Genomic DNA, 13,410 nt, shown 5'->3' with positions numbered 1-13,410 from the left:
CCCACTCCCAACCCACCTAAATGCCGCAGCATGATACTGTGGTCCACAGTATCAAAAGCCGCTGAGAGGTCCAAAAGAACTAGGACAGAGGAATAACCTCTGTCCCGGGCCCTCCAGAGATCATTGACCAACGTGACCAATGCCGTTTCCGTGCTGTACCCCGGCCTGAAGCCCGACTGGAGGGGGTCCAGATAATCTGGTCCAGATAATCTGTTATGACGGTGGCAGTGTCCTGGGGTCATGTGATTGCCTTTCTGCGACCTTTTGCCAAGGAAAGTCAATGGGAAAGCCAGATTCACTAACAACCGTGTTGCCAATTTAACGACTTCAGTGGTTTACTTAACAAATGTGGCAAGAAAATTCACACAATGGGACAAAATTCACTTAACAAACGTCTCGCTTTGCAATCGAAATTTTGGGCTCAATTGTGATCATAAGTCGAGGACTACCTGTAATAACACATGTGCTTATGATTGGGAGCGACTAGTGAAGGATGCTCTTCAGTTGTGACTGCCAGATGCTCATGAACAGCAGAATCCCACAGACCTGCTGACCTGGCCTTGTGGTTCATTTCAGTGCTCTATAACCAAATTCCACATTAAGGTTTTTTTTTATATGCAGCGAGATTTTTCTACATCGAGCTTCTGCTTGCGTGACAGTTGCAAGGGTGCGAGTCTGTTTTGTTTTATTAGAAACTGTGATTTTTATGTTCTACGAGTTTTATAATGTAATTATGCTGCGAGCTGCTTTGGGTGCCCCTGCCTTGAAGTATAAATAAATCAAACTGAGAAATAAAACAATCCCCTATAGCGTAAGGATGTTTCATGCTGTGGAAAACATATGTGAAAATGTCCTAAAATTGCTATATATTTTTTAAATGTAGCTAAAGTGAAATATGTATTTTCGGATAGTAACTGAGAAAGAAACCCAAGATTTTTTTGTTTTTATGATTACTCTGCCCAGAGTCATTTGTTGAGAGAGATGGTTGTAGAACTCAGATCAAATCAACCCATCAAACATATTTTTAAGGATGGCTTTTCTGAGGATTTCAATATGATTGAATACCAGATGAAAACTCCAGGCGAATCTGTCTGGGCTTGGAACTAAGCACAGTTCAACCTGGTAAATGCTAAGCTGCATTAACAGAGGGATAGAATCAAGATCACGTGAAGTATTAATACCACTTTACAATGCCTTGGTGAGGCCACACTTGGAATATTGCATCCAGTTTTGGTCACCGCGATGTAAAAAAGATGTTGAGACTCTAGAAAGAGTACAGAGAAGAGCAACAAAGATGATTAGAGGACTGGAGGCTAAAGAATATAAGGAACGGTTGCTGGAATTGGGTATGTCTAGTTTAATGAAGAGAAGGACGAGGGGGGACATGATAGCAGTGTTCCAATATCTCAGGGGCTGCCCCAAAGAAGAGGGAGTCAAGCTATTCTCCAAAGCGCCTGAAGGCAGGACAAGAAGCAACGGATGGAAACTGACCAAGGAGAGAAACAACCTAGAATTAAGGAGAAACTTCCTGACAGTTAGAACAATTAACCAGTGGAACAACCTGCCTCCAGAAGGGGTGAATGCTCCAACACTGGAAGTTTTTAAGAAGAAACTGGACAGCCATTTGTCCGAAATGGTATAGGATTTCCTGCCTGAGCAGGGGGTTGGACTAGATGACCTCCAAGGTCCCTTCCAACTTTACTATTATTATTACTATCACTATCACTATCACTATCACTATCACTATCACTACTACTACTACTACTACTACTACTATTATTATTATTATTATTATTTGGATGGGACATTATTAAGAAACTCTAGAGCTGTAATTAGACTAGCACTGATGATGTTACCTAGTTTGGTAATGAAACGTCTGCAAGAAAACAACCAAGCTCAAAGAGCACCAAGGAACCCCACTATAATTAGAGTCATTTTTAAAAAAAATCCTGGAAATAATTACTTGGCAACTACTGTACTTCTGTTCTGTTGCCAAAATAGCTGACGTGGGCATGTTCAAGAAGTCATTAGGAATAAAAAAACGATTCCAAGGGATTTTATTCCTTTGGAAGTGGAGAAAAGAGGACAGGTTCAAGGGGGTTGGACTCGATGACCTCCAAGGTCCCTTCCAACTTTATTATTATTATTATTATTATTATTATTATTATTATTATTATTATTATTATTATTATTATTATTATTATTATTATTATTATTATTATTTCAAACCATGGAAGTAAAACTCACCGTGTAAAAGATCTGAGTCATCCTCCACAAAATCTATATCTCTTAAATCCCATTCAGCGTAATTGTCAAACTCCTGTAGAAAAAAAAAGATTAAAAAGAGGAAAAATGGCTCCCAGTTAGCTTTGAATAACTTTGAATAACTTTAATTAAACATAATTCACCGAATTGGAAGGCAGACAAATAACTGAGTGTGGCGAGGTTCACAAACACGCTTACTCATGCTTTACCAAGGCTGAGTAAAGACTGAACCTGATTTTGTCTGAATATGTATGCACAACTCAATAAACATTAATTAGACCAGCTGGATTCACAAAACACATTCAAGTAACATTTGGCTGGCTAATTGGTGGTTAAGAGCACTGTGTGCACTTATTGATTGATTTATTTATGCAATTTCTATGGCTGCCCAACTCAAGTGAACAAGTGACTCTGGGCAGCTTACAAATCTAAAAGTTTAAAGCAATTAAGACAATTTAAAAGACATTAAACCAAAAAACATCCATAAAATAAATACGGATAAATATAAAGAGCAGCCTTGATGGTTAATCCGCTAATAGTGAAGCCACGTAACGGGGCCCTTCATACATTCTGAGCCCCAGGTGTGAGTACATAGCTAAGTTTTAAAAGTTTTGCAAAAGGCCAACAGGGTTGGGGGGGTCAGTCTGATCTCTGCAGAAAAGATATTCCATAAAAAAGCCCTTTTTTTTAATTCCCACTCTTTGGCGGAAGGCATCGGCAGCATGCCCAGTCTGTTGGAGCTGATAAAACAGGTAGCAACTCTCGGAGAAGGACAGTAGTGGTAGTCCTTGACATATGACCACAATTGAGCCCAAAATTTCTGTTGCTAAATGAGACAGTTGTTAAATGAGTTTTGCCCCAATTTACGACTTTCCTTGCCACTAGCTGTTGAGTGAGTCACTGCAGTTGTTAATAACATGGTTATTAAGTGAATCTGGCTTCCCCGTTGACTTTGCTTGTCAGAAGGTCACAAAAGGTGATCACGTGACCCTGGGAAACGGCAACTGTCATAAATATGAATCAGTTGTCAAGCATCTGAATTTTGATCATATAACAACAACAACAACAAGTTGGAAGGGACCTTGGAGGTCATCTAGTCCAACCCCCTGCTCAGGAAGGAAACCCTATACCAGTGGTGGCGAACCTATGGCACGTGTGCCAGAGGCAGCACTCAAGAGCCCTCTGTGTGGGCAGACGTGCCGTTGCCCCAGCAGAGTTCGCCAGAGTAGCGAGCACGTGGCGTCTGGAAGCGACAGGGCAGGAAGTGAGCAAGTGGCGTTGGCCCCGTGGGGATGCCCCGGAGATGGCGAGGGACTGGCCCCCGCTACCCTGGCCCCGGCCATGCTCACCCAATCTGCCGTGACCACTACAGCCACGCCCACCCAGTGGGCCACCACCCCCACCCCCCGCCGAGGGCATCACAATCCTCATCAGGCTAACATTTAATTGTGCTTAGTGCTGGAGAAGCAATAAGTACATTATTTACTTTTAATATCCTGTTCCTAATTACAAAAAGGGAAAATCCTGCTTTCTCGTAGTAAAAGATTAAGGCCAATTTGGAGCCCATTTACTTTTCCTACTACTTTTATTACATTCCTCTGTTCTTATAACGTTTATTTATTTGGAAATGTACAGCCCAATGTTCTGTTTCAGGAGCCCTCAGGACAGATTACACTAGCATTAATTAAAACACTGCAATAATCCCAAATATTAAAAAATGCGCCCACAAAACCCTACAGATCTCTAGGACAGCGAGCTGACAATTAAAATAATCCAAAATGAAATTTTAATCTTGGGAACTAAGAGCCAAAAAGGCCTTGCCCCATCACTAACTTAAACCGGAAGAAACATGGTCAAAGACCTCATAAGGAACATAGTGACACTGTAAATCACAATTAACCATGAAGATATTTCTCCTACAGCAGGTTAAAAAGAGCTCTCTTCCACCTCAGACAAGAAGAACAACGCAAACATGGTTACAACCAAAGGCAAGAGTGTGTACAGATGGTCCTTGGTGTACAGCCATTCATTTAGTGACCATTTCAAGTTGCGGTAGCATTGGCAAGTGACTTACGACCATTTTTCACACTTACGACCTTTGCAGCATCTCCACGGTCACGTGATCAAGCGGCACGTACTGTATTTATGACAGTTGCACTGTTCAGGGGTCAAAGGGGGAAGCCCGATTGGCTTAATGACCACCTGATTCACTTAACAACTGCAACAACTGTAGTGATACGCTTAACTGTGGCCAAAAAAAAAAAAGTTCATAAAATGGGGCAAAAATCTCACTTAACAGCTGCCTTGCTTAGCAATGGAAATTTTGGGCTCACTTGGATCATATAACAACAACAACAATAATAAGTTGGAAGCGACCTTGGAGGTCATCTAGTCCAACCCCCTGCTCAGGCAGGAAACCCTATACCAGTGATGGCAAACCTTTTAGAGACCGAGTGCCCAAACTGCAACCCAAAACCCACTTATGTATCAGGTGCCGGGTGGGCGTGGCCCATTGGGTTGGTGTGGCCCATTGGGTGGGCATGACCCATTGGGTGGGCGTGGCCCATTGGGTGGGCGTGGCTGCGGTGGTAAGGGCAGACTGGGTGGGACTAAAAAGTTCAATCAATCAATTCCAACTTTGCGAGATTTTTTTTCCCGCAAGAAGTTGAAATTGACTGATTGATTGAACCTTTTTTTTTCCGCACACGGCGGCAGAGGCCTACAGCGAAAAGGTTTTATAAAACCCAGCTGAAGGCCTAGAACTGGGGCGAGGGCGTGCGTGCCCACAGAGAGGGCTCTGAGTGCCGCCTCTGGCACTCGTGCCATAGATTCGCCACCACTGCCCTAGACCAAACTGGATCTTTCTATTTACACGATTGCCAAGTGTTATACATGGAAATAGTTTTTATTAGAGACCTACAGATTGTCAAAAGAAGAGCATCAAGATAAGGAACCTAATCTGGGCATTTCAGTTATATGGCTGCTGCGTTTTGCTCACTGCAATGCTTCCTGGTCCATTCAAGTAAGCATCCGAGATAAAATTATATCTATTCATAGCTAATCATAAAACAGTTGTTTTATATACACACAGGGAGAAACACAGGCACAAACGTTAAGTTAAAAACAGCTAAAACAGCCGTCAACTCGGAGACGTTCTCACCTCAATGAAATCGGCCCTCGCTGGCATGTATCCTGCCATGTCTCGAGAAAGAAGGGAATCAAAGGTCGGCCGGGGAGGATCTTCAGATGCTTAAAATAAAAATAAATAAAAATAAAAAGCATTGTTACGATTTCTTAAACTTACTAAGAGCAAGTAAGTTCAGCAACTTTAAGATGTGTGGACTTCAACTCTCATGCTGGCTGGAGAGTTTTGGGAATTGAAGTCCACACGTCTTAAAGATGCCAAGGTTGAGAAGAACTGATATAGAGCAAAACTAAGGTTTTTAACAAAAAAAAAAAATTTTTTTTGTTAATCGTATGCTGATATTTCTTATAATTTATTTCTTCTTCTTCTTGTGCCATATCCGTTATCGGACGTTGGCAATCCTGTTGGCGATCCTGTTTTTAGCAGCAGCTGCACGAAAAAGTGCTGCTGAGTTTTGTCCAAACCAGTCCCTGAGATTTTGAAGCCACAATGTTCTTCTTCTGCCTGGACCTCGTTTGCCTTCAGTGTTTCCCTGGAGGATTAAATGGAGAATGCCGTATTTTTCTGGGTGTCGCGTCACATGTCCAAAATATTCTAATTTTTGTTTTTTAATTGTTTTGATGATTTCCCTTGGCTTTCCCAGGCGGCTTATCCCCTCCTCATTTCTGATCTTGTCAACCCAGCTTGTACGTAACAGCCCCCTGTAAATCCACATTTCAAATGCTTCTAGTCTCTTCAGGTGGCCTTCTGTCAGAGACCAACTCTCTACTCCCTAGAGCAGGATAGAAAAAAATATAGCATCTGACCAGCCTGATTTTCAGTCTTAGGCTTATGTCGTGACTGCAGAAGACCTTTTTCATTTAGAAGAATGCTATTCGAGCTTTCTCTATCCTTGTCTTTACTTCAACGGTCATGTCCCAGATTTAATGTAAATTAGAACCGAGGTGCGTGATCCTTTCCACTTTTTCTAGTGGTATTTATTTACAGCTTCAATTTCTATAGCTGCCCTCCTGCAAGCAATTCAGCTTACCGTTAAAAGCAAACAATACAATCAATTAAACGACAGTAGTAAAAACAGGGAGGGGAAAAAACAACCATTAAACAAACAAAGCAATCTGTAGCTGGTTCACACAAGGTCCCAGTTCAGTGATTGTGCCAAGAAGCAGGTCTTTAAAGGTCTCTGGAGAAAGCAGAGTCAGGCCACGTGGCCTTGGGGAAAAGCTATTGCAGAGAAGGCACATACCTCCTAGGTCCCATAATATGACACTGTTTAATAGACAGGACCCAAAGCATGCCCATAATCTAGCACGGGGGTCCCCAGCCCCCGGTCTGTGGACCAGTACCGGGCCGCGGCATGCCAGCAACCGGGCTGCACAAACAAGCAAAGCCCCATCTGCCCCGGGCCGTGGAAAAACCTCTCTCCATCAAACCGGTCCCTGGTGCCCAAAAGATTGGGGGCCTCTGTTCTACCAAACCCTATGGCAGTGGTGGCGAACCTATGGCACGCGTGCCAGAGGCAGTACTCGGAGCCCTCTCTGTGGGCACACGTGCCGTTGCCCCAGCCTTGCCTCCCCCCATGACCCCCTCCTCACCAGCAGCCCCCATGGAGGAGAGTCGCCCCCGAGAGTGGCCCACGTGGAGCAGCGCAGCCAAGGACATGGCAGCCAGGCAGCGTAGACAAGACTCTGCCTTCACGCCCCATCGTGCACAGTTGATGCTGTGGGGCGTGGGCAGAGGGTATGGCCGCCATGGCACTGCTGGGCTGCCTGGGTGATCTGTGGCGGGCCATGGAGGCGGTGAGTGGCCCTGCGGGCAGGCGGGTCGGGGTGGGGGAGGAGCGGGGGCGGGGCCAGTTTTGGGGCACTCGGTCTCTAAAAGGTTCGCCATCACTCCCCTATGGGGTAGGCAGATATCCTTATCTGGAGAGGCAGCCTGGATAATATCCAGTCCCTTTGTCATGTAGGGCTTTATAGATAGCAATCAGAACCTTCAATGGTATCCAGGAGCCTAGTGGTTACCCATGCAGCTGAATAAAAGCGATGTGACATGGGTGTACTGCAAAGTGTCCATCACTATTTGTGGCATTTTGGACCAGCTGTAGCTTCTGAGTGATGTTGAAGGCAGCCCAGTGAACCTTCCTTCTGCAATTCTCCAAATACGTTGCACTGAGTTACAGGAAGTCCTTGACTTATGACCAGTTGCTTAGCGACTCCAATGAAGGAAAATATGTGGGATGGTCATTTGCACACACAGACACACATAGCAGTGCCTGCCTCACTTTCCAGGCCACCAAATCAAAAAGATTGGAGACTTCTGAATTAGGAAGTTTGGTATTTAATATAGCAGTGGTTCTCAACCTTTTCTTCACTACAAACTTCCTTTAATTATCTTTTGTGGCCATGGACCATGGCCATGGAACCCCAAGACTTAACTCAAGATTTAAATCAACACATTTCTTCAAGCCCCCCCCCCCGGAGATGACAATACGGGGTGTGCGGGTCTCAGGTTGAGAACCGCTGTGATACAGATTTCTCTCTAATAAATTCATTGCTGCCTTTAAAGCCTAAAGAAGAACAGGAAACCTTTTCATATTTCTTTGTGACTGGCACTTACCATAAAATGGAATGGCTAAGCTTGCGTGCTGTTTCTCCCCTGTCTGCTTCAGATGTAATAACGAGGATGTGAACAGGGGGTTATTGATGAAATGTTTCATGTAATGCTTTTCACACTCTTCTTTCGTCTTTGTGCTCATCTGGTTGGCTACATCTTGCCTGTAAAGGGCCAAGAAACAGGACCAGTCACTTGCCTGGCTCATAAAATCTGTGATTAGCTATACAGACGAGCAAAAAATGTTGGTTCAGAAAGGAAATGATTTGGAGAACTCTGGAAAGGTTGGTTTTCTTCTGGACCGTGCTAGGAGTCCTCCGAGAGGTTGCACGGGCACGGTCTGAACCAAAGACATTGTCAACTCTTACTTCAAGTGGCAATGAAGGCCTTGCTCAAACTGTGGATCGGAGTTGCTAGAATAAGCCCTCTGAAACCCAATAGCATCCATCAGGTAGACCTAGGTCAGAGGTAGGCAACCTTGGCTCTTTTATGACTCATGGACTTCAACTCCCAGAATTCCTGAGCCAGCCGAGGGGAAAGGGAGAGGTTTCCATGCTGAGCCATGCCAGCTCAGGAATTCTGGGAGTTGAAGTCCACGAGTCATAAAAGAGCCAAGGTTGCCTACCCCTGCACTAAACAAACGGTTGTAAGTCAAGGACTACTTGTAATACCCTTGCCTTCTCTCTTTACCCTGGTCCCATCCTTATGACCATTCTAATTGTACAGAGAGTCCTCGACTTAGTGACTGCTCAAAGTTATGACATACCTGGAAAAAGGGAATTACGACCCAGTTCCAAAATTTTGACAGTCAGCCCCCCCCCCTGCAGTCACATGACTACATTTTGGACACTTGGCAACATGGCTGCATTTACAGCCATTTGCAGATCCTGCAATCACATGACCACATTTTAAGATGGTTCTGCTGAAAACCGGAAGTCGCTTTCAGTTTTTGGCAAAACCATGCCCTAGCAAACAGGTGTGCTTCTGCAAAAAAGGTAACCAACCTGATTTATAACCGTTGTCACCACAACTACTAATTGGCAGCCCATTGTGGTCATATATCAAGGACTACCTGTATCCCCACTGATACCTGGAAGATTCCCCAGCCAGGTGCAACTGGTTAATCCTCAGAAACTCTCACCAATTTCCAAAGCCACAATCCATCACTGCTTCCAAAAGAGCCATTTCTTCTTGAGCGGTCCAGGTAGGATCAAGGACAGGAAAGTTCGAGGTCTGCAGTGGGAAGCAAGTATCAAAAGGAATCATTTGGATTTTCAATTGTGTAGGCTGATGAAATCCCACGAACCTTTCTGGAAAAGCCCCACAGACAGGAATTTTCCTTGCATTTCCACTAAATATGGGTGTCAGGGAAGAAAGAAAGAAAGAAAGAAAGGAAGGAAGGAAGGAAGGAAGGAAGGAAGGAAGGAAGGAAGGAAGGAAGGAAGGAAGGAAGAGGGAGAAAGAAAGAAAGAAGGAAAGAAAGAGGGAGATAGAAAGAAAGAAAGAGAAGAGAGAGAAAAAGAGAAAGAAAAAGTAAGAGAGAAAGGGAGAGAGAAAGAGAGAAAAGAAAAAAGAAAGGGAGAAAGAAAGGGAGAAAGGGAGAAAGAAAGAAAGAAAGAAAGAAAGAAAGAAAGAAAGAAAAGAGACAGAGAGGGAGAGAAAAGACAAAGAGTAAGAGAAAAAGAGAAAGAAAAGAGAGACAGACAGACAGAGACAGAGAAATGAGGCAGGTTTATTTCCTGGCAATAACTCCTTAAATTCCAACCTCTTTCAAGCAGGTTACTGTCAATTTCTTGTAGGCAAGAAATTGTATTTGGGGTTTTATTTCTGCAAGCAGCCCAGAGTCACCATGAGTGAATTGGGCAATCATATAAATTTTATAAACAAACAAACAAACAAACAAACAGCCTAAACGTAAGTTGTCATCTGATGTTGGAGTTCTATTTGCAGAAACTATCCCCCTTATTCCCACAAAGATGAACCCTGGAATTCCAAACATTACAACACAAGAGAAAAGAACTTTTAACCTATTTCACACATTTTCTCACAAGTTTCATTTTTAAATGGAGAGATCAAGGAGTGCATGTTCAGTTGTGTGACAGGCCCTATGCTAACCCAAAGATATAATATTTTCAAATGTCCAGTGCCATGGGTGACAAAAGATATTAAAAAATGGAAAAACACTTAATCATTTTAATGCCCCAAAACTCATGAGATGTCATGAGAACTTGTAACACTTATCTACCTCACAAGGTTTTGATTCTTCACACACACACACACACACACACACAAGTATGCGTGTGGTGTGTGTCTTGTGCATGCATGTAAGACCTCCTTATTCTCTCTATATACACTTACACACAGTTTTACAACTGTGTTGAATAGTGACCATTTACAAATATGAGAGTAATACATAGTAATAAAAATCATTTTACAACCAATGTCTGCATTTACTGTACCACAACAAAAGCTTCAGTGGGAAACTGATTAAAGATCCGGTCAGTTTCAGGAAGAAACTGTGATCCTGGGAGACTTCTAATCAAGAAATTAAGCTCCCAGAGCTGAGTTTGTTAACTTGCCCAAGGCACAGCAATCTCCCCATCGTGCCAGGGGATAAAAAGGGGGGGGGGGAGAGAAAGGGGTCAGGCACAGAGCACTCTAGGAGAGAGAACTTTATCTGAATTACAAGGGAGTAATTTCCTTATCTCTCTTTCTGTTCACTTAGCAACCATTTCAGTAAACAACAGTCTTCAGAACCAACTGCAGCTACTAAATCAGGAACCCCACACACACACACCTATATGAAAAGGAATTTTTTTTTAATCTCATGCCTTTAATTTTATGGCTCTTACTCTCCTCCTGCATTTAGATCAATGGTGGTTATCCCCAAAGGTCAAACAATCATAGATATGTATATTCATAGTACTTTTTAAAACATTTAAAGAAATAACCATATCAAGATATAACATTGACTGATGTTCTAGTGCAGGGGTCTTCAAACTTGGCCCATTTATGACTTGTGGATTTCAACTCCCAGAATTCCTCAGCCAGCGTGCCTGGCTGAGGAATTCTGGGAGTTGAAGTCCACAAGTCATAAAAGGGCCAAGTTTGAAGACCCCTGTTCTAGTGAGAACAGGAGGGCGATTACAACTTCTATAGCAGGGGTCTTCAAACTTGGCCACTTTAAGCCTTGTGGACCTCAACTCCCAGAATTCCTCAGCCAGCATGCCTGGCTGAGGAATTCTGGGAGTTGAAGTCCACAAGTCATAAAAGGGCCAAGTTTGAAGACCCCTGTTCTAGTGAGAACAGGAGGGCGATTACAACTTCTATAGCAGGGGTCTTCAAACTTGGCCACTTTAAGACTTGTGGACTTCAACTCCCAGAATTCCTCAGCCAGCGTGCCTGGCTGAGGAATTCTGGGAGTTGAAGTGCACAAGTCTTAAAGTGGCCAAGTTTGAAGACCCCTCTTCTACAGGGTTTCTGAAATGCTGTCCAACAGAGGGAATTGGATGGCTTCCTCTCACCTAAACTAGGCTCCTAAAATGAAGAAAGACCAGGAGATGGAATGTCGGTTCAGCTGTAGGGCTTAAAAGATTTCTCAAAGATACCGTGAAGTTTAATTCTGTGTTTTCTCTTGCCACTTCCTGCTCTACACAACCTTAAAAAAATTAAGATGCAGGCATATACACAAACGAGAATATCAAGTGCAAAGTTCGATGTGCTTATAATGAAACGGTTGAGTGATTTGTGTTGATATGATTGATATAATTTTAAGAGAATAACGACAAGAGTACGAATACAAATACAAGAGGCTAAACATATGAAGAACCGTTGCAGGCACTGGGTATGCCTAGTCTAGTGAAAAGAAGGACTGGGGTGACATGATGGCAGTGCCGCAAAGAAGAGGGAGCCAACCTATTCTCCAAAGCAGAACAAGAAGCAATGGATGGGTACTAATCAAGGAGAGAAGCAACCTAGAACTAAGGAGGAATTTCCTGACAGAGAAAACAACCACTGGAACGATAGGGTCTTTTACTTGAGCAAGGGGTTGGACTAGAACAGGGGTGTCAAACTCAATTTCATTGAGGGCCGCATCAGCATTACGGTTTCTCTTGGGGGGCCGGGTGGGTGCGGCCTACTGGGTGGGCGTGGGTGGAATGGGTGTGGCCTACTGGGTGGGCGTGGCCAGCTCTACATCGTTCACGTCAAGGGTGCCTGTGGGGGCCTGGGCAGGAGTGGGACAGATCTGAGGGTCTCTGGCAGAAGGGGGTGGGACCGGGGCAGAGCCCATCAAGCCGGATATGTGAAATAGGCGAGGGCCATTTGCTGGCCACTTCCAGGCGATGGTGCATTTCTTCATTCCTCACAAAGGATGACACCTCCCCACCATGCACCCAGAGGGTGGGGCCGACGCGGCAGGGCCGGTCCCTTGCTGTTTCCAGACGGCCTTGTGGAGCTAAGACTGAATGCATTTCAGCATAGATGGCCACCACAAAATTGTACATTGGCTCCTGGCTTGCCTGGGCAAGGGCCAAGGCAGCGGGGGCCGTTCCCTCACTGTTTCCAGAATGGCTTCGTGGGCCACATGAAACCACTGTCTGGACTAGATACAGTGGTGGTGAACCTATGGCACGGGTGCCAGAGGCGGCACTCAGAGCCTTCTTTGTGGGCATGTGCACCGTCGCTCCAGTTCTAGGCCTTCAGCTGGGTTTTATAAAACCTTTTCGCTTTAGGTCTCTGCCGCCATGTGCAAAAAAAAAAAAAAAAAAAGGTTCCATCAATCAGTCAATTTCAACTTCTCGCGGGAAAAAAAAAGATCTTGCAAAGTTAGAATTGATTGAACTTTTTAGTCCCACCCAGTCTGCTGTTACCACCGCAGCCACACCCACCCAATGGGCCACACCCACCTAATGGGCCACACCTACCCAATGGGCCACACCCACCCGGCACCCGACGATGCATAAGTGGGTTTTGGGTTGCAGTTTGGGCACTCAGTCTCTAAAAAGTTCGCCATCACTGGACTAGAAGATCTGCAAGGTCCCTTCCAATTCTGTTAAGTTTCTTTATATTCAATTTAGTTTTGAATTTGTTCCAGTGGGAATGGGTGGATTTCATTTTTGCTCATACCCGCAGGCATAGAGAATGATACCCTTATTTGCCCATGGTGCCCCTAAAAAAAAAAACCCAATAATGAGCTTTACAACGTCCATTGCTGACTAACAGATTTAACATGCAGAATAGTTCAAATGAACCCTTTGGTCACTGAGGCACACTGCTTCCTGCATGCTGACATTTTAAGAGTTCCAGCAGCACTCCACAGGAATTTTAACTAATTATGCCACACAAAGTAAACATTACTCAAGCTGTAATTATTGTTAGTTATGAAGCATTGT

General features: G+C 44.1%; 1 protein-coding gene across 1 annotated transcript in view; it reads right to left on the bottom strand.

The window, feature by feature from the left end:
• The window catches only part of TADA2A (transcriptional adaptor 2A), a 57,326-nt gene that overhangs the window by 35,440 nt on the left and 8,476 nt on the right, over positions 1-13,410 (bottom strand). The window contains exons 5-8 of the mRNA XM_015823306.1: positions 9,159-9,250; positions 8,024-8,181; positions 5,426-5,514; positions 2,248-2,320 (exon numbers count right to left, since the gene is read on the bottom strand). Of these exons, the coding sequence (XP_015678792.1) occupies positions 2,248-2,320; positions 5,426-5,514; positions 8,024-8,181; positions 9,159-9,250 (412 nt within the window). The remainder of the gene's footprint in view (positions 1-2,247; positions 2,321-5,425; positions 5,515-8,023; positions 8,182-9,158; positions 9,251-13,410) is intronic.

Source organism: Protobothrops mucrosquamatus, unplaced genomic scaffold (genome assembly GCF_001527695.2).
Source record: "Protobothrops mucrosquamatus isolate PMUCROS unplaced genomic scaffold, P.Mucros_1.0 scaffold1829, whole genome shotgun sequence".
NCBI classification, from domain to species: domain Eukaryota; kingdom Metazoa; phylum Chordata; class Lepidosauria; order Squamata; family Viperidae; genus Protobothrops; species Protobothrops mucrosquamatus.
This window is presented reverse-complemented; position numbering and strand designations above follow the sequence as displayed.